Genomic DNA, 25,737 nt, shown 5'->3' on the forward strand with positions numbered 1-25,737 from the left:
ATTGAGATATGGCTGCTTGCAAGGCCTATTTCTTTGCTCCTTGCATTACAGCTATTTCAAAGTGCAGCTCTTTTTGTAGTTCACGTTTTTTCTATGTTTCCCACTCAACTTATCCTTAATTTGGTGGGAGGGGAAGGAGGCCCTAGCTTTAACATTCATGAGTATACTTCTGTAAAAGGCGGACAATGGCTCCTGGAAGCCAGAATTCATTTGAAGATAGCGTGTATGACGCACAAAGCCATGCACCACAGTGCACCTAGATATCTAACACAGAAGCTGACTATCTCTGGTGGGTTCAGATCTTCCAGAAGTGCGGAAAAACTATTACTAAAACCACAGCGATTCAACAAGAAAAAAACATACAACTGTACCTTCTCAGGAATGGCACCAAGAATCTGGAATGCTTTACCATCCGAAACCAGACTTAACCCCTCTATTGTCTCATTCAAAAAGGAAGTAAAATCAATTCTCATGGCCAAATTCACCTGAATAAGGCCCAAAGTTTTGTGACGAACTACTATAGTGCTGCCATTACCCTGACTAGGACAAGGGACCTGCTAAGCAAGCTGGACATTCCATCTTCCTGTTGCTTGTCGCAAGAGGATAGCGTCCTGTTGTACTTGATCACTTTGCTTTTGTAACATGTTTGTGTATAGATGCTTCAATTTTCCTTTGGTTTATGTATAAAAACTTTATTTACTGTTAAGCGCTCTGATACCTGCAAGGGTCTTGTCCGTGCTCTATAAAACTTTCAAACACATGTATTGTCCTGTCCCTCTCTTTTGTTCCTATCCAATAAATATCTCTTTTCCCCCCTTCTCTTCCCTGCTTCTCCTTTCACCCTCCTTTCGAACTGGTTTCTGCATATCCCTTGTTCTCCCCCCAGGGGCGAGGTGAGACTGGTGCAGGGTGGAGGGTCTGCCAGCCTGCAGCTGGTTCAAGCTCTCTCCGATTCTGATGACGATGATAGTGCATGGGAGGGCCGTCTCGGAGACCGCTATACCCCACCAGGTAAGTTTGGAGTATGAGAGCGGCTATGGGAAGTGTTGGATAGAGTTGGACACTCATGGGGCCGAGAGGTTCTTGGATATGCAGATTGTTGAACCCTGTCAGGTTAGTCTGTGGCAGGAGAAGAACTAACGCACATTCTTTGCATTCTATTGGTCCTTTTAAGGCAGCTGGGAGTGAGTGAGAAGACCGGGATAGTGGCAGTATGCAAAGTTGTAATGTAGTCTCTGCAATGTAATGACCCAAGTTTCCCTGGCCCTTGCCTTGATTAGTGGTACAGTTGGTAGAGCAGGCAGAAATTAAACAGAGGTACTAGTCAGTGTGATCAAATAAAGCCCCAAATTGGTACAAAGCAAATGCCTGAATCGCATCTGTCTTTCCTCCCAAGTATAATCAGATCTCTACTGATGATTTTTCCTCAGTATTTAGCTTCTGTTAATTATGTGACATTCTGGCATTTTTTAGATATTACAGGTATTTTCTGTGTTTTCTGATGAGTGAAATGCCTATTAGATTGCTAGTTCCTATCCCATCCCTTATTGGCAATTTTGAGTCTGAGAGATTGGTGCAGATGAGGTGGAAAATGAGAAAGATTAAGGGAATATATTTTCTCACAATAAATGTACTTTTCCAGCTATCTCAGCAAGAGCACCCAGTGCTCTGTAGTTTCTGCACTTTGGTACTATCACCATTATGTATTTAGATGCTAAGAATTAGTAGACCATGTAACCTGTATTGGGTGGAACAGTAATGTTGTCTTTGTTTCCTCAGTGGATTCAACTCCAGACACAATGCTGCTGGACCAGAGTGAAATTAAAACCCAAGTGCTTTTGGCTGCTGGGAAGCTGGGAAGTGGTCCAAACTTCAGTATCCCACGCCTCCTGCTCCAGGTATATCATGTCATTGAGTGTGTTCTCATGTTCTGCCTATGTACTCTGACACTACCTTTTGCTTTTTTCCTTCCTTATCCATCTGTATCTCCATCCATTTACCTTGTCATTCTGTGCTTCTCTTCGTCTGCCTTATTCTGGTAGTGGACAGTCCACCTGGAACCCTGAGCATTAGGACCACATTATTTTACTATAAAAAATACACGTAACAAAATGTACTATACCTAAGCGTTCCCTGCTTATTATGGAAAACGCCAGGCCTCCTCTGCACATGTTGCTGAGTCTGAACTTCCATGGGTTAAGTCTTGCCAACTTCTTCGTAGACCTTTTCTAAAGTGAGGCATCCTTCTTGCGTCTGTCATTTGCAAACTGAGGGATATCCAGAAATGCAGGGACCAACCCTAGCATGACGAGAGATACACCCCGTCCTCCTTTTCTGTCTGGGTCAGTGTACTTCCAAACTCATGATTTAAGGCCTTGTTGGTCAGAGGGATTCTTTATTCCTAATTCCTTCTCTTCTCCTCTATTTGTGCCGCTACAAAGCCTATTTTTAGCAGTGTACTCCTTTTTCATTACGCCCAGAACAAGAAAAAAGGTTATTATAATCCATCCTCACGTTTGACATCCGCTCCCAGTCTGGGTTCCCATCAATATGCTAAATTTAGGACGCTGGGACAGGTCAAAAGAAATCTGAGTTAACACTCCATACTGATGGAAGCACAATTTCTGCATCTTTCTCTCTACTTTATTCGCCCATCTGGCGTTCTCTGTTAGTCTCCCTCTTTCTTTCTCTTCCCCCTCCTCCCTAGATTTTATGACGTTCTAGTATTATCATTTCTCATATTCTCTGTGCTTCTGTCTGCAGAGGGAGACTGGCCGTTGCCGAAATAGTAGTTTCTCTGCTGGTGAGAGATCACAGATGTCCTCACAGTAAGTATCACCTGAGAGGATGTGTGCTTGAATGAAAAGCATGTGAAGGATGCAGCCTTACACATGGGATGTTGGATAGTGGATGTCTGTATGGTTCAGAGTCACTTGGATAGGTTGCAAAACCTATTTCAGTTATTCCAATATAGACATTTGAAGCTATATAGACTGAGTTCTATTGTGGCAGTGTGTGTGAAACTCTGGGATGTTTAGAGTGCAACATATATGGTTTTTAAGACTTTAAAGGGTTACTCGTGAATAACTGAACACCCTTCAGATATGGAGTTGATGTCTTGTGCCTCAACCTATATTGATATAATCCTACTGTGGGATCAGGATGTAACCAATACCCCCATGCAGGCACTGTACACAACTTGTGAATTTCAGGATGCATGTTTAGGATGGGTAGGAAAACATGACACCTACGTGAAGTGTAATGTGATGTACTGCAGCTAAACTAGTGGGTGCACAGCTCACCATTATGTTTGGTATTAAAGGGTGCAGGAGGGTTCATATAACCATGTGATCAATATCTTTAATGTGTTGGCGGTAGAAGGATGGGTACTGCCACTCTGCAGAAAGGATGCTGTGCATTTACTGTATGTCTGTTCTTATTTTAATGCTCTGTATCAAAACAAGAAGCATGCTCATCGCATGTCAGCACAGCCACCGAGATGATATATTTCTTTTTCATAAGTATAGAAGTATAGTGCTGTTTGTGGCCAGTGGAATACTGTGTTTGTTCTTGGGTAGATGCTGTACTTGAGAGGTGGTAGTTAATGTGGTGGGGGTTGAATATTCCAACTGAATGTGGCTGTTTTGGATGTATAGAAGTAAATTAGTTAAATGAGTATATACACCTTACTAACATTTGTGTGATAAAGCTCGTCATGAATTTAAATCACAGCAAAATAATCTTAGCCCTCTATCCATCTGAGGCTTACTAATTGAGTCCTGTTACGTTGGGTATTAGTAAGTCATGTTACTTACAGAAGAATTCGCAGATTTAAGGTGCGTCATAGCTGTGAGGCTCTTGAACAGACTGTATAATCGAAAATGAATAATGCAAAGCATTGAAGCTTTCGGTGTTTCTTGTTTGATGGTGTTCTTGACTCAGTACACGGTACGGACTCTAGCAATCAACCATCCAACTGCAGCCTTCAACTTTTTTCTAAATATGGAAAAACATGCATTGAAACTCACGTGGAGCTATGCAGAATAAATGTGTATTAGAATGATATGTTCTAGTATAATCATGGTACATAGTGGTTCTGTCTAGCTGTGAAGTGTGCTGTGGCACCTAAAGACTGGAGTTCAACATGCGACTTTCCCACCTTATGAAAACTCTGTGATCTTGGAAAAATGTATTTCTATTTGCGTTGGTCCTCTTAGCTTCAAAAATAAGGCCCACATAGAATCTTTCCAAATTCTGCTTTATTTGCAATATAAAAACGTGTACACTACCAAACATTCTAAGTTAGAAAAACAGACTTTTTGTGTAGTGTCACCAAGCCCAAAAGCTTCTTTGATTCTACCCCTCATTCTAATGTATGTGTTTCCCATTTGGTTAGCCCCTAGGATCATACACTATTTGTTTTGTGATGTCTATAGTAAATATGTGAAGAAAGAATTAAAGAGTTACTTGGTTTGATAGTGGGGGACATTTTCTGTTTAAAGTATAGACTACATTCCTTTGAACCCAGCACAACATACAAAGCCATACAATAGTAATTAGGCAATTATAAATTCCCTTCCTTCATTTCTATAATTTACTAAGCCATAACAATTGCAAAATCGATAAATTGCATCTCCGCTGCAAGTTAAACAAGCAAATATTCCATATTTTAAAAAAATCAGACTTTAGAAATAAAGATAATTTTAGGTTACCTACAATTCAGATGAAAGGAAGAAGTATTTATCGATCTAATCTCAAACTGAAGTTATCATTTATTATCATGTATTAAGTATAATCAGGTAACCCAGTGTTAATCTATAAGAGAGCTAGCCATGCCACAGTGAAATAAGTCTTAAGAGTGTTTCACTGCCAGGATATGTACAACTTGAGTACTCAGTGCTACTCTTTAAGTACACATGTGCACCTTGTACTATGAGCTGTGTTTCCCTACCTGAGGGGTGACTTATGAGTATTAAAAAGATGATTTGGGCCTGCTAAACAATTTATTTTCCAGACTGAAATAGCAGTTTGAAGCTACACTGCAAGCCCAGTGGCAGGCCTAAAATCTGTTTTACAGGCTACTTTAATGGATTGCACGAGTGCTATAGTCCACTTGTAGCATATCATTTACAGTACCTCGGTGCATACCATATCATTTACTAGGCTACTTGGGTATATACCAATTTTACCATGTTGGTTAGCAGGAGTAAAAGTGTGCAGAATTCTAAAGCCCCACAAATGCGGTTTAGCAAAGACAGGCACAAATCTGCGCTGGCCCTGCAGAAACTATCACCCCATTTGCATCTCAAATTTTGGAGATTGCCACTGTATTCTATCCAGAGTGCAACATATAGATTTTATGTCTGGATAATTCATAGCACTCTTAGAAATCTGGGACAAGTGTTGTTCCTAAATTCCATCTCTTACTTCCCAGAGAAAAGCACCCCAATCTATTTCAACCATCTTTGTCCACCTTCCCAAGAACATAGTAAGCTTTTTGATGCAAAGTAATTGCCAAATGCAATTTAACCAGTGTCGTGTGTCTAGGATCCTCTCCTCCTCCCACAGGAACTTGATAACCTTTGAGCTTAGTGCATTTGACATTTGCCTGCTCCTGAAAGATTGGAGAAGGTAAATCTCTGGGTTATGAAGGCCCTGAAGAGTATATGTATCAGATCTGGGTATTCATTTCTGGAATATTGAGTCACTGACATAATAAGTGCTATCTTGAACAGTGGCATAGCAGGGACACCCACCCGAAGCCTCACTAGCAATTGTTTGATTTTCTCCAGTTCCGTTCATGTATTTTGGCAGGTGTGTAGTCTCAGTATAGGGTTGATCCAGCCATTGTTTTCCTTTGCCTGTAAACGTCCCATTGAGATGTGTGTTCTAAGGTACCTCTCCTCTCATTCTTTGTCTGAGAATGGATGTCCTGACCTTGATCTCTTCTGCCCTAAAGACCTCCTAGGTGTTTGGAGGAGGTCTAATAATTTATATAGTTCAGAGACATGTTCTATCACCCTCCTTAGTAACAATCCATTTTTCAAATGTTATCATTGGTCTGTAGGCTAACAGTCCAGCCATGAGGTGTAAGGCCAATAGTGTCTTTGATAAGAGTGGTAGCTCTTAGTCTCCAGCATATTGAATTATTTTTGGAGGAATTCAAAGCATTACACCTATGCCTTCTCAAACATTTCACATATTTTGATACATCCTCAGACAGACCCTTCTCTAAAGCAGTTGCCTATTAGGGGTGGTATGAAACTTAAATTGGCCTCAATCAGTGAGAAGGTTAAAGGGAATGGTATGAATCCACATTTTGTAGTCTTTTTATTTTTTATTTTATTTTTTATCCAAGATGGCTTGGGCCATTTGGGTAACTGCAATACTTTAATGTTATGTATTTTCTCCAGCCAGGTTTCACATCTATGCCCTGACTTGTATAGCACCATTGTTCTTAAATTCTGTATTTTTCCATTTGACCAGGCAGGAGAGTTGTGCTCGTAATCACTAATGGAGAGCGAGAGAAAGTGAAACCAGTTCCACTCTCCCACTACTGAACATTTAAATCACATAGGCAACTGATTTGGAGGATTGTCCTCTGCGTTATTTCATTTAGGGTCATGCGGTACATGGAGACTGGTGCTGTCTTATAGTCCCACATTTCAAAGATCTAGCACCTCCGTTCAGCCTACGTGATGCCGCTGCGTCCGCACCAGCCCGCACGTACCGCATGACCCTAAATGAAATAACCCAGAGGAAAATCCTCTGAATGAAATAAAAAGAAAAAAAGACAATTACAGAGGTGAGAGCACTTGGCCTCACACACTGTACATGGCGTGTACTCAGTAACAGGCAGGGACACTAACTAGACAGCCCTGACGAAGGCCCCAGACCCGATTGTGCTCTTGGAGAGGGACGAAACATGTTGATAAGAAAAGTGAGGGTATAATTGAACAATCATTTTTCAATAGAACCCTCAATATATTTGGTTTTAACTCATACCCCAGGTACCCACGGAATAAAGTTATAGGGTATACCTTGAGGTATTCTTAAAATATCACCTAGCTGGATCCCTGCATATACAATTTTGCTTTATCTAAGAACTCCCATTACCATCTATGGTTGAGTCCACCCTGGTAGCATCATCTTACCAGGGTGTGGATAGGCGCCAATGATGAAGCATGGCACAATAAGTGAGTGAGGCATCTACTCCAAAATCTTTGGATACCCCATCAGAAGGAACCTATCTAACAGAGAATACACCTGACACCTGATTATCATAAGAGAATTGGATACAGTTCCAAACAATCCCAGTCCAAATCAGTTGCCTATGTTATTTTAAAAAAGCGGAGTTGTTCTGCCTGTTAATATCTGGCAATATTGGCAATAACAAGTCCTCCCTCTTTCAGTGTTGTACAGATGATTATAGCTAATCTGGGTTACTTACTTGCTCATGTAAAGTTGTCTATCTCTCTTTGTAATTGTTGGAGCAGTGAACAGGCCTAACCAAAAGATAACGCCTGAAAGCGGAATAGAGTTTTGGAAAGGTCCGCCATTTTCACTGTTGTTATTCTACCGATTTAGAAGAACCCTCCCATGTGCAAGACCTCAGTTCTCTGTAAAATGGGCCATAGTTAGCATGAATCAGTTTCTCTGATAGAGTGATCTGGAATCCCAGGTATGGGATTGATTTGTGCATTCATTGGCAAAGATATCTGGTTTTCAGCACTAGCTTTTGGGCCTGACTTCAAGATTTGCGATTTTTGGAGATTAACCCTAAATCATGAGCCTCTACCGTTTGCCTCCAGCCCCTTCATAAGGGCTGAATAAAGAGAAGCGGATCAGTTATTGTTACTAAAACATTGTCTGCATACATGGACTACTTATAATCATCTTTACCAATTTGTACCACTTTGATAACTGTGCTCCTCCTGACCCATTCTGCAAAGGACTTCATGGACAAGGCAAATGTCAACTTTGAGAGGAGGCATCCTGTTGCGATGGCGTTTGCACTCTTCTGTGTACATGCTTTTTCATTATGTCATTAAGTGCTCGTCTAGGCATGTTTATGTCATTACTATGGTCCTCACACACATTCTATTGTGTGTCATGTGTGAGGCAAGTATGTATTTATTACTATGGTCCTCACACATATTCTATAGTGTCTGATGTGTGAGGCAAGTATTTATTAATAGTCGTGTATGACTGTTGCAGCAGTTAGATTGGTTACCCACTGGCAGCCACTCCTCTCTACACTTTAATAAGGTGTTACTCCTACTCTCTCCTGTGTCCTGTATCGATCTTTACACTCTCAACAATAGACTGGTATGTAGCAACTACCTGTATTCTTTTCCGGTTATGACTATAATTGGGGTGAACAGTAAGGAGTCTTTTAAAAAAATTTTTTTTATAGAAGGGCAAAGCCTTAATCTGATGATGTATGCATTTCTGTTAATGTAGGGGACTATGACAGGCCAGTACTTAAGGATAATATATCAAAACAATATGAATCCAGCTTCAATAAGACATCATCTGATGAGTAGGGAAAGGAATGTAGAAATTGTGGAAATAGTCCTCTTCAAACATCTGGCAATCCTTAATGGTTTTCTGGGTATGGAAAAGAATACAGTAAGTGCTGTCTGAAAGGACATTTTAGTAAAATGTGTAACACCAAAGTCAAATCTAGAGGTGCCCCAAGGCTGATCCAGTTTAGTGAAGACTCTAAGATTAACTTCGTTAAAGAACACTACATCACAATGCATTAATTATCCACAACCCAGTTTCCTCTCTCATTACTAGTTTACTTTATGCTTGCTTTTGACCATGTACAGAGCTTTGTTGTTTTTTGGCTAGGTTCGCACTACAGAAATAACATATGCATACATACCCACATACATACGTAATTTAGGGTTGCTGGTCGATAACGTAGATGACATTGAAGAGAATTTGTATAGTTTGACTTTGATAGTTATGGAGTCAGTGACAAACCAGTGTGTTTGTTGGTCATTAAAAAACGAGAAAATTAAGTGTATGGTAGATTCTGGATCACTATTATTGATCAGAAGGTGTTTGATAATGGATGGTCTGATATAAACCTGAGGGAGTCGGATATAAAGCCTATTAGATGCTTTGCTGGGCTACCAACTCCCAGATAAGACTTGGACGTATTGTTGTTCACAAGTTAAGGATACCCCTTTTAATTATAACCATAAGCTGATGCATTTTAAATTTCTACATCAATTTTGATACACACTTGCTAGAAACTCGCAGTTTAGCAACAATTCTTCTAGTAAGTGTTGCAGATGTGGTCTTATTAACGCTAACCTTATTTATATGGCGTGGCTTTGCCGTGGTCTTGCTGTTTTTTGACATGATACATTTGTCTCTAAGATTCTCAACACTGCACTTTTCCCATCCCCTCAGACTGCCTTAGTGGTGACACGTCCGCATTACCCTCCCTCTTTCAGGCACCTCGCCTTTATCTTTATTGTTTTGGCCAAGTGATGTGTCACTAAGGTTTGGATGTAGAGGATAGTTCCACTACGCTCACGATGGTTACAGAATGCCACCCACTGCCAAGATATGACCGATCAATATGTTAAGTTGGTCTAACCAGCCATCCGTTCCTTGGCTATTTGCGCCCCTTTCAGAGACTTTTTGCTATGCACCGCAGATTACGAGCCCTTACCTCACAATTGGAGAGTGGCTGTGCCTCCTCACCTTAAATGGTACCCCGCTTTGGGTCTTTCTCCAGTTTCATCCCTTTGTACTACAAACTGGTTTGTGCTGTGACTTTTGTATTGTACCTCAAGTGTCTTCCTGTTTGGTGCTTCTGTATTGAATATGCGCTTTTAAGCTGTACTGCATTAATTTTCAATTAACAAGAAAGGAAAAAAAAGTCAAGCCTAGTAGATTTTGGAAGAAAAACATTCATTGTATTATGTTTGTATTTTTAGGCCAATATATCTTTCTATTGGACAAATGGTTTTATAAAGGTCTATGTTGTTCAGGATGATGATGATGATATTGTGCTTAAGCATAAGCCTAATTAAGAGCTCTGAAGAGGAGATCTGATCCTTCTGCAGACCCACAGCCATCTGTGAGACAGGTTCTGGATCCAACAACTGAGAGCATGCAAAACAAACATGCAGAAGTATTTAGTGAAAGGTTGGGGAAAATTAAAAGGTTTCCATCATATCAACAAGTTGAAACCTGAAAGCATCCCAGTCAAACATAAAGTAAGAGATATACCTCTCATGCGACAAAATGTTTCCAATATATCGAAGAAAAAGAGTAAAGGAAGTATAATTGAGCCCATAGATTAATCCTTGTGGTTTGACAGTAATGGTGATCGCACAGAAAAATATTGGCAAAGCCAATAGGCTTTGCCTATGCAGCTTCCATTAGCTTTGTCAGTGTATTTTTTTTAGTATTTTCTTTTTAGACATGTTACACCTCAGCTCGTGCTGCTGTGCAACATGGCTTAAAGTAATGTAAAAAAACAAAAAGTGATTTGACGTGGCCAGCGCTGACCGCTTCGTGTTTTTTCCCTTTAAGACATGTTACACAGCAGCCCGTGCTGCTGTGTAGTATGTTTAAAAACCGTGCAGGTGGTGGGAATGAGGGGCATGTATCACGAGGGAAGGGGGGGAGGTGGGACAATAAAGCACCGACAGCAGGAGGAGAGTGGGGAGAATGGACAATAAAGTGCAGACAGTGTGAGGAGGGAGGGTGGTATAATAAAGCATGGATGGGGGAGGTAGGATGTTAAAGCATGGATAGCGGAAGGAGGGGGTTGGGGTGGTACAATGAAGCATTTGATGCGGGAAGAGGCGGTGGGCAGTACAAGTGCTCTGACTTTACAAAGTATATGTTTGATTGGCTTACATCCAATTGGTATCACTTTGCTTACCTAGAAGTCCTGAGTATATGGTACCAATGCCTGTAAATTAAAGTATTCCACCAGTGCCTATTGTCCCGCCCTGGATTCCCTCACACCAGGGTCCTACAAATAAAGGACAGGTCTTATATTTTCTAGGGTTTTGTGAATACTATTCTAATGTATTAAACAAGTTGTTAGAGCAGTTATTAAAACATTAAAACCAAGACAAATAACTTTAAAAGACAAAAGATTATATATCAGTTCTGCCCAGGCTCTGTGGTGTTTTAACCCTAATATTTTGTGCACAATAACTGTGGATGCAAGTGATAAGTGTTTCTTTTTTTTTAACAGCTAACATAGGATAGGCACAGCTCACATGAAATCAAACATAAAATTGCTTGAAATGCATTGTTCCATCTTTTTTGTGGGGTACCACGCCTGTTCATGTGGTGCATCTGTGGCTATTCCCCTAGGCCTTCAGGTGCCAGTGATATCAGGGAATTATGCCAGCGGGTTGCTAACGGGGTTGTGCAGCCTATGTTTGGGGAGAAGGGGGCTGTGACAACCCGGGGGAGGGGGGCTGGGTAGAAGGCATGGGGAGTCCTTCCAATGGGAACTGGTCCAAAATCGTAGGGTAGTGGGGACATAACATGCAGGCTGGTTTATCGGCTGCAGGTGGATGGGTCTGGGGTCGCAGTGTTTAAGTTAGGAGGAGTGTGAGTCCTCCATTGTAGTGGTCATTTTTCCCAGTAGTCCATCCCATTGTGGTGCTATTGGACGGCATCGGAGTCCTCAGGTGTTCTCATGGTGTAAGGCTCTGGCATCTGCCGCTGCCCATTTGTCAAAGGTGCCACGCCATTGTGTCCTGCTTGAGGGAGTTCGGCTCCTCCAAAGCATTGTGGCGGTGCATTTTCCTGTAAGAAGGGCCAAGTCTTAGAATCTCAAGACCACCTTTAGCCTCTTCGGCTCTCTTTACAGACCAAGAGCCCCTGCCTCCCAAGTAGCTAAGCCAGGCACCTTAGTGACTTTGGTGAGAGTCTCAGTCACCTCTGTTCAGTAGGGTGTCCGTTCAGGTCAGTCGCAGAAGGTATGTTTAAAGTCTGCTGCTGGGGAATTGCAGCATAGGGAAGCATCAGGGGCTTTTGCAAAGATTCTGTGTAGCTGCAGTGGAGACAGATATGCTTTGCAGAGGATATACATTTTTAATAACTGAACCGTGAGTTATGAGATACCCGGTAGAGATATTTCAGGGCCCTGGACCACTCCTTGGCAGTGAGAACTTGATCTAGTACTGCCTCCCACACATTTCTGTAAGAGGGTGAGGGATGTCCCTTAGTGGACAGCCCAGGCGTTATGTAGTGATTACGGTGTTGGTGCTGTTCTAAGCAAGTTCTAAGATGGGGTTGTAAAATTGGATTGAATTTGCATCTAGAACAATAAGGTCTGCAAATTGTAAATACTCTGTGATTGAAAAAGAAGAAACAAATTGTGTAAATTATTCAGCACGATTGGAGTGCCTGGATTCGCACATCAACGACTACCGGTTTGATGTTCACCACATGCAGTGAAAGAAAAATGTATGTACTGACTGCAGTTGATGTAGATGAGGAGGAAGGTGTTGAGAATGATTTGGAAGATAGCAATCAAGGAAATTGAGTGGAAGGAAGAATTACATAAAGATCAAGAATTGGTTATTGTTTCATATGTAATATCTGAAGGGAGGGTGACCTAAAGAAAAACATTTATCACCATCTGTGCAAGCTTACTGGAAAGTGATAGAAGAGCTGTCAATGAAGTACGGCTATCCCAACACCTCCTCCCTCCTTGAGAACATAGCCAACGTAGGACTTAAATAGCTCGTCACATAGCAGGACACACACTCAACCCCTTTGTTGCCGCAGGAAACAGCATCTCCTACAGCCACACCACCGAACTCTGGACCGACCACTGCATCCACTTCTCTTTCAACAAATCCAACGCTCACCAGCATGCCCACTGTTTACCCCGCAGAAGCTGGAACAGTCACAGAAGATCAACACCTCACATTCCTCAAAGACACATCACCACTGACATCCTCCTGCGTCAACACCACAGCATGCAACCTCCAGCAATGGATGGCAAACTGCGCCGAAACCCTTGTCCCCCTCAAGAAACCAGTGGCAAACAACACGTCAAGAAAGCAAGCCGGTTCACCCCCGCCCTTCAAGAGTCCAGATGCACCTGTAGACGGCTTGAGAAGACATGGAGGAACAACAAAACCCCGGTAGCCCATGCTGCTTTCAAAGCAGCCACCACTGCACAACCACCACCACCTCATCAAAACCACAAGGAAGAAGGCCCTCCAAGACAGAATTACCAACAACGCACACAACATCAAAGAACTCTTAAGCATCATCAAGGAGTTAGCCAAACCCAACGGCGAGGCCTCAGACTTCCCACCCTCCCAAGACCTCTGCAACTGACTGTGCACCTTCTTATGCCACAAGATCAAGACTATCTACGACACCTTCGAAACCCAGGACCACTCCACTGTGCCAGCAACCACCACTACTGACGCCGACCCTTCCCCACTTACCCCCGACCGAGACTGCACAGCTTGTTCCCACACACAACGGACGACATGTAAAGCACTGCACTGCATCTTCCACAGAGCCGCCATCGCACCAGAGTTATGCTTAACCATCAACTGCTCCCTCGAGTCAGCCACCTTCCCCGATGACTGGAAGCATGTCAAGGTCAACCCCCTTCTAAAAAAAACTTCAGCAGACCCAACGGACCTCAAGAACTTCAGGCCCATCTCCCTGCTCCCCTTCCGAGACAAAGTCATCGAAAAAGACATCAACAACCAGCTCGCTGAATTTATCAAAACCAACCACGTCCCGGACATCTCCCAATCCAGATTCCGAAGTAATTATAGCACTGAGACTGCCCTCCTCGCCGCCACGGATGACAAACGCTCCATCCTTGATCAGGCCGAAACCGCAGCCCTCGTCCTACTGTACCTCTCGGTAGCCTTCAACTCCGTCTCCCACCGCACCCCAGCCACAAGACTCCATGACGCTGGTATCCGAGACAACGATCCTCAACTGGATCTGCTCCTTCATTACCGGCAGAACGCAAAGGGTTAGACTCCCACCATACCTCTTGAAACCGACAAAGTTCAGCGCGGAGTACCCCAGGGCTCCTTCCTCAGCCCCATCCTCTTCAACATCTACATGGCCCCCCTCACGGCCATTGTTGGGAACTACGTTCTCAACATCGTATCCTATGCCGATGACACGCAGCTGATCCTCTCCCTCACCAAAGAACCTAATGTCGCCAGGAACAACTTCCATGAAGGAATGAAAGCCTTCGCCGCCCGGATGAAGGACAGCTGCCTGAAGCTCAACTCAGACAAGACAGAAGGCCTCATCCTGGTAGCCTCCCACTCCACTTGGAATGACTCCTGGTGGCCCTCTGCTGTAGGAAATCCCCTTACCCCCACGAACCACTCACGAAACCTCTGCATCATACTGGACTCCTCACTCACAATGGACCGCCAGATAAACACCGTCTCCTCGGCCTGCTTCAAAACACTCAGCCTGCTTTTAAAAACCTTCAGATGGATCCCCACCGAATCCAGGAAGACAGTCACACATGTCCTCATCAGCAGCAGGCTCGACTACAGCAACGCACTCTACGCCGGCGTCACCCAGAAACTCCTCCGAAAACTCCAGAATGTCCAGAACGCCACAGCAAGACTAATCCTCAACATCCCCCGTTGCAGCCACATCACTCAGTACCTCCATGACCTCCACTCACTCCCAGTCAACAGAAGAATAACTTTCAAGCTCCTCACCCACGCATTCAAGGCCCTTCACAACGCCGGACCCATGTACCTGAATCACCGTCTCACATTCCACGTACCTAACAGACCCCTCCGCTCCGCCCAGCTTCGTCTGGCTACAGTTCCACGAATCCGCAAGACCAGAACTGTAGGAATGTCCTTCTCCTACCTCGCCTCTAAGACATGGAACACCTTGCCCATCCACATCAGGAAATCACCCTCGCTGACGCAATTCAGAAAGGACCTCAAGACCTGGCTCTTCAGATGAACTCAGCACTTAGTCTTATCCGCTGCCCCATGCCCACCCCCTCCCCACAGCACCTTGAGACCCTCACGGGTGAGTAGCTGCACTTTACAAACCCTGATTTATTGATTGAAGGCTTAATTTGTGCAATTATAAGTTATTACTTACTATTTCTTTAAGTAGGATTGCATGTCCTGCTCTTATCAGTCATTTAGGCAGAACTATTGACTAAAAAAAGTCTGAGGCAGATGCTTTATGGTCTAGAATAGACACAGATGTTTTCCTGGTTGAAAGATATAATATTTATGTTAATGCAGATAAAATTATGATGACACAATAAGAACGTTGAATCAGTCTCCGTTCATATTATATCTTGGCACACATTATTTATTTATTTTATTGGCCTATTCTCGGTGTTTAAGCCTAAAATTAAGTATTTCGAGCCTTCAACCAGTTACTATTCAACATAGTTCGAGTGAAGTTATATTTGGAAGATGAATGTACTTAATGTTATGAAGTTCCTGCATGACGTGTTTATTAGAGAAGGTTTATTTATTTATTTATGAAGTTTTATGTAGCGCGAACAAGATCCCGAAGGATATCAGAGCACTTTCCAAAAGGATGGAAGGAAGGACATAAATGCAATGTCGACATAAAGTAAGAATGATTTTTTTTTTTAAACCCAGGAAAAGTCACATAATTACAAGACCAATAAGTCAAGGAGAGTAATACAATAAACGGAATATAGTTGGCTATGCAGGGGACACACCATGCGGTAAGGAAGAGCAGCATCAAATGATGGTACATAGGGTGTAGGATCAATGGCTTCGGGCAGGTGAACCTAGCCCAATTAAGGTAAGAATTTATTCATTAGGAATCTCTTGGCTTCGAGTTTGAAAGCAGTCGTTAAGGAGATTGGGCACCTATTATTGTCATTGATAATGGTGTGCAGATTACATTGCAGGAAATTAAGGCTTTTTTTTAATGTGTTATTACACTCACAAACGTATTGGCTTATATCATCCACAGGCTAATGGCTTGGCTGAAAGGGTATATGAGGCTTTGATGGAGTGCATACCATTGGCTGCTGCTTCTAACCTTAATGTGTATCAAGCTCTTAAGAGAATGTCCTGGGCTCATAGGATCACTCTATGTATGATTACCAAAGTGACTCCTTAATTTTTGATGAGGGGATGGCAACTATCTTCATTGTTATTTCCTGCTTCAATGCAAACCAAGTGTAAAAAGAAAAAAAAAAGCAACCATAAATTACCCGCCGCAGGAAGCAATGTTAAGGTTATTAGGTTCCGGATATATCCAAACCAGAGGGAATATAAAATATACTATGATAGAAATTCAGATATTGTACAAATTATCTTGAGACCAGGATACACAGTACGGATTAGGAAAACTAATTTGCTGGCTAAAGGTATATCTGTTTTCTCGGAAACAAGAAAAGTCTTCCAAGTGAGTTAAAACTCTGTGCATTTGCAAAATGGCTGTTGGTGAAACATTAATAGTGTGTGTAAATTTTCTTCTGTTCCAAGCTTTAGTTTGGAGTAATCCAGTGATTTTGACTGCTGTGAATTTATGGAAGATCTCCAGGTGGAACATAATGTGCAGTGTGTGTGTTGATCATGGGTTGGTGTCAAATGCTCCATTCCAATTTATGAATATTAGTGTGTTAGAGCTTGCAGGAGAGTCAAAGTGTCTTTAGTCTGAACATACGGTGTTGGTGAAGGCGATTATGTGCCAGTGGTAATGGTAAACAAAAGTCACCAGAATAGAAAGGAAGGTTTTCTTGTCTGGTAGGTTGAAGAATTTGGTGATTACGTAATGGTTGCTTGTTCAACTGACAACCTATAGTGTTTTGGGTGCAGTTTTGGTATCTGGTGCCCACATATGGTAGTTATGGGTTGTCCTTGTTCCAGATTCTTCTTGTTCCTTTTCTGTATGCTTCATTATTTATTGTAAAAAAGAAGTGTTTTGATAATATTTGCATTGTTCTCTGTAATGCTTTTTCTCTGACAGGATATCTTCATTGATAATCATATCACTGATTAGTCCTGCCTAAGTGTGGGAATCCCGGAGCACTTTTTTCTAAAGTCACATTGTGTGTAGTATCTTTACCTTACTTCGGAAAGGGCAGGAGGTATATCTGGCAAAATGTAAAATTTTGCAGCCTTAAGACAGGCTATATTGCCATTACTGTTAATTTACTTTAAAAGGTGGAAGACATTTTCTATTCTATTTTTTCCAATAGTCATGATCTTGGAAGATCTCCCTCTCCTGTTGACCCTTGAGAGAGTGCGAGAAGTTTCGCAAGAAGATTCAATTGCCTTGTCAATATTAACCATGAAAAAGGCAAGATTCCCTGACTGGAGAGACATCTGGGGGCTGCTCAGTGCCAGTGCCTCTATCTCACCATCTGAGGACGCCCACAGGGCAAGATCCAAAAAGAGAAGCGAAGGTGAGAGTCGATGTCCCCCTTCAGCATCGAGGACATTGATGTCAAGAAGTGGTACAGCACCTATTTGGTAAATAACAAGGGCACATACAACGTTGACGAGGAGGAGACTATTGACATTGTGGGGTGGTTCATTGATTTCGAGACATCAGTCGACATCGAGGCATTTTTCGACATCGACCTTTCTGTTGTGAACAAAAATACAGCTGGGTGGCTTTCGAGAAGGAGATTGCGCAGGCTTCCCTCAGAGTCGCATTCTGCATACTCCAGAGCCTAATCACCCTCTAGATGAGCCATCATTCCAGATTTACCTTCTTAGCAATCCTGCAACCCCACATCCACCACCTACAGACAGTAGCAAAGTCTCCACCACCTGTAATTCCTGCGGTAATTCCACCAGCCATGCCTTCTAGCTCTCTGCAGTTACCTGCTCCAGTGACTCTTCCACTAAGGCGCTCCAGGTCTAAATCCCAACATACTGGACCTTGGCGTAGTCCTAGGTCGAAGTCAAGGTCTCACTGTCGTTCCTACCTCACAAAGTCACCCAGGCGGCTCCATTCAAGATGAAAACTGTATTCTACACCCTGATTGTGGTCATCCAGCTCTTACAAATGCCCACATCTTCAGGCCACTGTTCACCTACGCTTACGGACTCTTCTCCAATGAGGATATCTCTTGTAGATAACATTAGGACTTTCCAAGAGGTCTTCATAAGAGGTGACATCAAAATATTGCTCTGCTGGCCTCAGTCTCCATATCTGTAATATTTGAGACATTGCGCCAACTGTCTGTCTGAAGATTATTAGTACCTTTTTGTCCCAGGTCTCATTGAACTAGCCATGGATCTGTTCTTGACTCTTTACTTTATTAAGGTGGCCCATCCTTGCCTACGAAAGAGATACAGGCCCCTGACCAGGATCTGTTATCCCTCCATGCGGATCCACCACCTAACTGATTGTTTTAGCTCCTCAGAAGCTTCATGCCACAGCCCCTTCCTCTACAGTTCCTCCTGATAACGGAAGGTAGAAACTGGACTAGGTTGGCAGAAAAGAATGTGGCACAATGACTATTGCCATAAAGTGAGCGCACACTTCTGAGGAGGTATGACAGGTCACGGTCTGACTCACTACAACAGTTCATTAAGGACCTGCCCAGAGACGGACACAAAGATTTCCAGGAAATCATCAATAGCATGATGGTATCCAATCAGATCATCAGTGCTGCAGCAGATACATCCATCCATCCAGACAGCTCATGGATACTCTCATGGGTTGACTTTTGTCGCTCCTTTGACTCAGACTCACAGGACTGAATCCTGAAGCACACCACAGAATCTTAAATCTCCATTCTCAGGGAACACATTGCTTGGATCTCATGCTGATGATGAAATGTCTTGCATGAAAACAGAGCTCTGCAGACACTCTGCGGGTGGTTGGTATGGAAATGAGGAAGGAATACAAGAGACATTCCTGTCGACCCTACGACTGTCTATATTTACATCAGAGGTCAAACCCCTCACTGGCCCCAAGGGCAACAACTTCAGTAACAGTACAGGCATCAGAAGCAGAGGTGTCAATCAAGAGGCAGAGGAGGTCAACAGCAAGCTCCTTCAGCTACTAAACCTATCATTGTTAGCAAGCAATTACTTCCTTATCCCCCGCCCCTGCGGTAGGGGGAAGCATTACATTTTACCTAAAAGTGTGGAAAAATATATATCCAATGACCAATGGGGTCTGAATATTGTGCAAAAAAGATACTGTCTTGAGTTCAAGTATCCTCTACCAACAATTCCACCGAAAACATCTCCTTCTTTCCTTCAGAAACAACTACAGCAAGACGTATTCATCCTCTTGCGAAAAGACATAGTGGAAAAGGTCCAAACTTATCAGAAAGGCATAGGAATCTACTTCTGTCACTTTCTAATGAAGAAGAAGGGACCAAACAATTAGATCTGAAGATAGCAAATGAGTTTGCAAAGAAAGATTCAGAATGTTGGCTCTGCATCAGATCTATCCTCAACTCCATCTGGGGGGATTGGCTATGCTCCGTAGATCTGCAAGATGCCTATTTTTATATACTGATTGCCAAAAACATCACAAGCACTTGAGGTTCACAGTGGGAAGCGACTTTTAACAATGCAAAGTCCTTCCTTTCAGTCTTACACATGCACACTGGACCATTTTATAATGCCTAGCAGTCATTGGAGTTCACCTCAGGAAATTGAACATATTTATATTCCCTTATCTAGACGATTGGCTAACTAAAGCTTCAACTTATCCACAAGTGTGCCAACATGATCAGATTGGTGTTGTCATCCTCAATGGATTTGGATTGCGTGAGACACTAAAAATTCTTCCCTGTACAATGCCTTTATAACCTGTGAGCAGTTTATAAACAAAAGTGTTTCCTTCGGAAGAGTGATGATATCCATCTTTCAAAAATGTTGCACACTGAAGAGAGCTGTCCATCTTCTAGTGGGGCAAATATTGTATCTGCTCGGGTCGATGGCATCATGCAACGTTATGGTACCGAACATAAGACCTCTGCAACAGGGTCTGAGGGATCAGTGGGACCAACTCTCGGGCAAATGGGAAGACAGATAAATTATAACAACTCTAGTAGAACATTTGGTGTCTTCAAGAAAATCTTCACAAGGGAATGAGTTTTCATCAAGACATCCCAACACAGATGATAGATGCCTCCTGTCTGGTTGGGGTGCTCGCATGGAAGTCTTACCTCCAGAGCTTTTCACCAGGACAAACCTGAAGGGCAGGCTCACCGGCTTGGATGGCCAGGTCGAGTTGGTCCACTTATGGTGCTTTTTTTAAAAGTTGCTCCAAACGTCTTCAAACTTCTGGAACTTCTTCCTGAAGTTCCTTTGAGGCTCCCAAAGTGTCAAAAACCTACTCCAAGGATCTGGAAGCTCCAAGATGGTCCATGAAAGTTTGAGACTTTAATTCCCACAATCCAATTGGACAAAACCCTTACACATCTACTGGTGGTGATGGTCCAGGTGAGCTCTGTTAACATGTAGCTTGCAGGGAGTCTACTCTTTATTCCTTTTGAATCAGGTTTTTCCAGATTGTGCAGCAGGCACACTCAGTCAGATTGCAAGGCCTGGTTGGTGCAAAACAAACTTCCAGCATGGACCCTGCTTTTTCTGTAGTTTCAAGCAGCAGATCTGAGAGGAACTGCCATTCTCAGATAATTATTCAGTGTTCTCTGGGGTCACACAATGAGGTGCAGGACGACACCCCAGAGCATGACTATTTCCTCCAAAATGTGGCACAGTGGTCTCCCAGAAAGCACTATTTCTTCAAATTTTAATATGGCTAAAGTCCCGCAGAGAGGCAAGAGCTGTATAACCAACCTCCAGGATGGCTCATTTCTATATTCTCCCTACCTCTGGCATCTGCACATTCCTTCCTTAAGCCTGCCATCTGGCTGGGTTCAAAGAGTAGGGGTGTAAATGAAACTTGTTTCTCCTGCCTGTCGATTATTGTTTAAGACCTCTCCCCCTTGCTCTAGCATTCCTATGTAGCAGAACCCTCTCCTCCCAGAACGGCTCCTTCACCCCAGTGCTACCTATCACCTCTTCAAAGCAGCGTGGCTAATCCACTTAACTCTGGCTAATCAGGACAGGGAACTGGAAGGCTGAATTTTGGCTTACAGACAAGAAAGACTTATAACTTCTTTTCTGTACATTTTAGGATAAATTCAACAATAGCATATTGTTGGATTTATCAATACTATTCTAGTAAGTCCTTAAATTATATTTTATGATTCTCCTGACAGGAATTATTAGTTAATAACTTCTTGCCATGTTAACCTATTTGGCTCTGGATCTCCAATGGGGAAAATGAACTGGGCAATTTCCCCAACACCAGGGCTTATAAAACATCTTTTATAAGGAACATGCCTATATCTACAGGACCCCTCGCCCCTGGAACACCTAGGGGAGACTTTAGGGGTTCTGAATATGCACAGATAGTGCAGATCCTCACTTCACAGTGTTCCTAGCTCAAATATCGATTTTGGGAAGCACTTGACTACAATGTGGGAAGTCAAATGTGCTATTTCACTAAACCAAAGACATATAAAACCTATTTTTAAGGGTCCTCCTTATGAAAATCGAAACCCCACCACTAGGACACCTAGGGGAGACCCGGGGGGTACATAATATGCCAAAATGTTGTAGTTTATTACAAATGCTGAAGTCGAATTTGGACACAATTTGCATTTTAAAAGCAGTCCTTCCAACACACGGCTGCTATTAAACTGACCACAGCCCACAGAAGTACACAATACAAGGGCAGAAAGGGCTACTGGCCTCTAAACTGTCATGCCCTATTATATACTTGAGTCTTAAAGGTAGTTTTAATCCCCGTGCTCTATTATGTACTAGGGCTTTATAGGGGAGGTCAAGACAATCAAAGGGGTACCCTAACTTATAGTGTACCCTAGTGTATCTAGGTGTTTTCACTGTATTCTAAGTGTGCTTTCAGCATAGCACTGGTCCTGGGCCTGGTTGGGCAGAGCCCAAGGATAGTCAAAGTCAGTTACCACCAGTACCAGTCAGCAAAAAATGGGGGTGCCCAGGCCACAGAATTTAACCAATTGGTAGTGATGAGAACTTTCCCCAAATTCCTCCCTAAAATGGTATCTGGCTTGCATGTCAATCAAGTTATCACCTTGCACACCTTTTCTTTAAACAAAAAAAAATGTCCTGCAGAGATGTCTCTCCACACTCTCCACATGTGAGAAGGGTGTTAACATTTTATCTGGACAAGTCTGAGTAGATGGTAAAGTCCAAACACTTGTTTGTAAACGATGGTCCTTTACCAACAGGATGTGCCACATCAAAACGATCCATATCCGGTTGGATAGTCTCTTCCCAGGCCTCTAAAAATCTACTCCTCCATCCACTATGGCGAGTCAGATTTTATCAGGGCGACCTATTTTTCAGTCCTACTTACCCATTCCAGCGAGAGGGCTCGAGCTGCCAAACAACAGGTGTTCTGTCCATTCGGAAAGTGAATGAGCAAAATAGATGCCATTAAATCTTGTTTTCATCTTGTCACATTTGGTGTGCGTTCAAAGACACAAGTCAAATGTTAGCTTATGTCTTCTTACAAATTTCTGCTTATTTTAACCTGGAGAGTGGTGTTTACTTTACTTTTTCTGGCTACAAAGTTAGAGAATTTTGTAAAGTGAACTCTCTGACAATCATGCTGGAGTACAGGAAGTGTAAAATAAAAGTCTGTAGCATGTCCGTTTTTTCGAACACGCAACATTTAAATTGCTGGTAAATGAACTGTAGAAATATTTCAAAATATATGAGCCCATTTTCTTGAAACAAAGATTTAATAGGATCAAAACAAAACAGATCATCTTACTTGGTGATGTGCAAATGATAAATATTTGCTGAAATCCTTTTCCACACAGTGTTTGTACGCTATATAGTTTTATCAGTGAAACTGCATGCCAGTTATGGCAGCAATCTCATTCTATAAGAGCTCTGATATAGCCACTCTGATTATGCCAGGGCTCATACCATAGTAGTGTTTGAATACTTGCAATTCCCTAATGTTGCCATGTTTCCGCAGATCTACATACTAGGGCTGAAGGTACTGGTAAGCAATAGTTCCAGGGTAAGAATGCCCTTTTAAGTCTGTGCAAACCTACTAACTTGCATGTTTTAAGGGTTTTACCAACTCTTTTCTAATCTTTTCCCATACTGAGAAATGTTGGAAATTTACTCCTGACAATGGCAGGAGTAAATCTTCTTCCAGAGTTGGAAAAAAAGTGGCTGGAGGGAAAGTGAACTTACAGACACTTTTCGCTTGAGCAAATCTACACATGCATATTTGCTCATGCTAAAATGCAATTCACAAATATTTTCTAGGAGTACTATTTCTTGTCCTACTTCTGTAAATTCTTGGGAATTCAAAGAAGGCATATAGCTGCACTTAATGCAAGGACATATACTGTGGGTGCACTTTTGAGACTTTCTTTAATAATTAGGCGCCTAATTTTGTCTGGTGTTGACTGTGACCTTTTGTGTTTATTAAAATTCTCTCTCTCTCTATATCGGCTGGCTTTACTCTGAGTGACAGTATACTACTCTTTCACAAGGAGCATATCGGAACACAAAGTAGTTTTATTCACAGACAGTAACTACTGTGGCAGTGTGTGCTTTTTGAGACCAAAAACAATTTTTGCTTTTGCCTATGTTTGTTATAATGGTGAGGGCCTGGCAGCTCCCACACCAATAAGGTTTTACAAAAACCGTACCAAAACAAGTCACACATTGACAAAACTAAAAAGCTGACCACCAATTTCAGACCTACTGACTTTGCCAAAGCCTGTTTATTTTTGTTTCCCATAATCATATTGAAACTGGTTACACTGATTTCCCATTATGAATATTTTGGGAGATACTAGCATACATCAACACATGTTACTAAATGATACTGCAAAGAAATGGTACCTGAAATTTTACAATAGTTTAGCAAAATGTTTCTTTTTCTGCTTTCATTTTTTAATCAACATTTTATTTTGAAAACAAAGAATCATCAATCTTGCTTTCAAGCTTCTGCAAATATTTGCATAACATCAGAGAGCGTTCTGGAAGCATTATACATAGCCTCATATTGCTAAACTTTGAAAATTTGTGTACACATTTTTATACTGGGACCACTGTCAGTAGTGCAGTCAGAGATTACAACATTTACTTAGAACGCTCACCCTAATAATAAAGGCTTTCAATTAATTAACTGTAAATACAAGTTTGAACAGTATTAACATATGGACAAAAATATGACCGTAACTTCAGGTAGTGCCCTTCCCTGATCCATAATGTGGTACTGCAAACTACCAGCCAAAGGGTTTATGCTGCAGGGTTTTGGGCCTACTTGTTCCAAGGGCAAAATACACATGAAAACTTTTGCCCTTGACCCCAAACAATGTCCTGGGCGTCTGGCTATAGGAATTCCACTTCCCTGAACTTTCTCATGTTGGCATTGGGTTGAAGAGATTCTGCAGTATGGGGCCCCAAGGTAGGAAAAATGTTTTGAAGAACCTGGTATAAACCCTTCTGAACTAGGTGCTTTGCTAGTCTTCGCCCTATCTTTTGTCTTCAGCCTCTAAATGCCTTCCTACGTAACAGTGAATTAAAATTACTCACACTGGCCCAAGTAGGCATCCGAGCGACTGAATAGATGCCTTGTACCTGCAGGATGCATACTTTCATGTGCATGTCCTTCAGACCCACAGACGTTACCTGCGGTTCAAGGTTGGCTAGAAGAATATTCAGATAACTTTTGCCCAGCAAGGTCTTGCAGTGTGTTCCATTAATCATTAAAGGCTACTTGTCAGCCTTTTTACATTTGCCAGACCAAACATCCGTGTATCAAATGACCAGTTGTGATGCGTTTCATTAAAGGTTTTACACTCTTTTGTGCAGATACCTTTGCCCAGAAGCAATACTACCGCGCTTTGTGGAAGCGAGAGCAGTTTTTCTGCTCTTGCTTCCATGAAGCAAAGCAGAAGTTTGCAAAGGCAAGTCGGGAGCAGTGCTCCTGCCCTGCCATTGCAAAATGCAATGTCCCGAGGGTGGGCACCCCGGGACATTGCTGGAGCTGGCCCTGAGGGATGGCGGTCCCCAGGGCTATGGAGAGATCCAGGAGGGGGGCCGCGTGCCCCCCTCCCATCTTCTACATAGCCCCGGGGAGGTGGTGGTTCCCGGGGCCAGGGGCCGCAACAGACCCCCATAATACGGGGAGGTGGTGGTCTTAGGGGCAATGTTGCGGGCATCGAGCCCCCCTCACATTTTTAAAGCTAGCCCTGGGGAGGTGGCGGTCCCCCGGGGTAAAGGGGTGGGGGCGCGAGGCCCCCCGCATTTAAACATTAAAGCCCCTGGGAGGTGGCTGTCCCCGGGGCTTTGGGGGAGGGCCCGCAAGGCCCCCCCCCACCCATTATTTTGCTATGCCCCAGGGAGGTGGTTGTCCCCGGGGCAGCGTGGGAGGCAGGAGACCCCCCCACCTTTTTATTTTTTTAAAAACACCCCAGGGAGGTGGTGGTCCCGGGGCTCGCGTGGCCCCCACATATATTTGCCCCATTGCCCCCGGGACCTGGCCAACTGGGGGGCATAATAAAATGAGGCACTGGGCACTATAGATAGTTATAGTTAGGACCTATTTTCCATAGGAAAAAGTACTTTTTTTCTCTACAATCTTATTGACAGTGTGTGTGCCTGTAGAAACCATTCTGTGATAAGCATTTGTGTTTTTCATATGTTTGCAGACAGATAACTG

General features: G+C 42.8%; 1 protein-coding gene across 6 annotated transcripts in view; it reads left to right on the forward strand.

Moving 5' to 3' along the window:
* The window catches only part of DCAF11 (DDB1 and CUL4 associated factor 11), a 370,711-nt gene that overhangs the window by 84,844 nt on the left and 260,130 nt on the right, over nucleotides 1–25,737 (forward strand). For all 6 annotated transcript variants that reach the window (XR_014980723.1, XM_085650394.1, XM_085650380.1 and 3 more), the window contains exons 2-4: nucleotides 887–1,011; nucleotides 1,780–1,898; nucleotides 2,764–2,828. Coding sequence is in view for 5 of the 6 variants with exons in the window: in XM_085650394.1 (XP_085506520.1) it covers nucleotides 887–1,011; nucleotides 1,780–1,898; nucleotides 2,764–2,828 (309 nt within the window). In the remaining variant the exon portion in view is untranslated. The remainder of the gene's footprint in view (nucleotides 1–886; nucleotides 1,012–1,779; nucleotides 1,899–2,763; nucleotides 2,829–25,737) is intronic.

This window comes from Triturus cristatus, chromosome 1_1, assembly GCF_964204655.1.
Source record: "Triturus cristatus chromosome 1_1, aTriCri1.1, whole genome shotgun sequence".
NCBI lineage: Eukaryota > Metazoa > Chordata > Amphibia > Caudata > Salamandridae > Triturus > Triturus cristatus.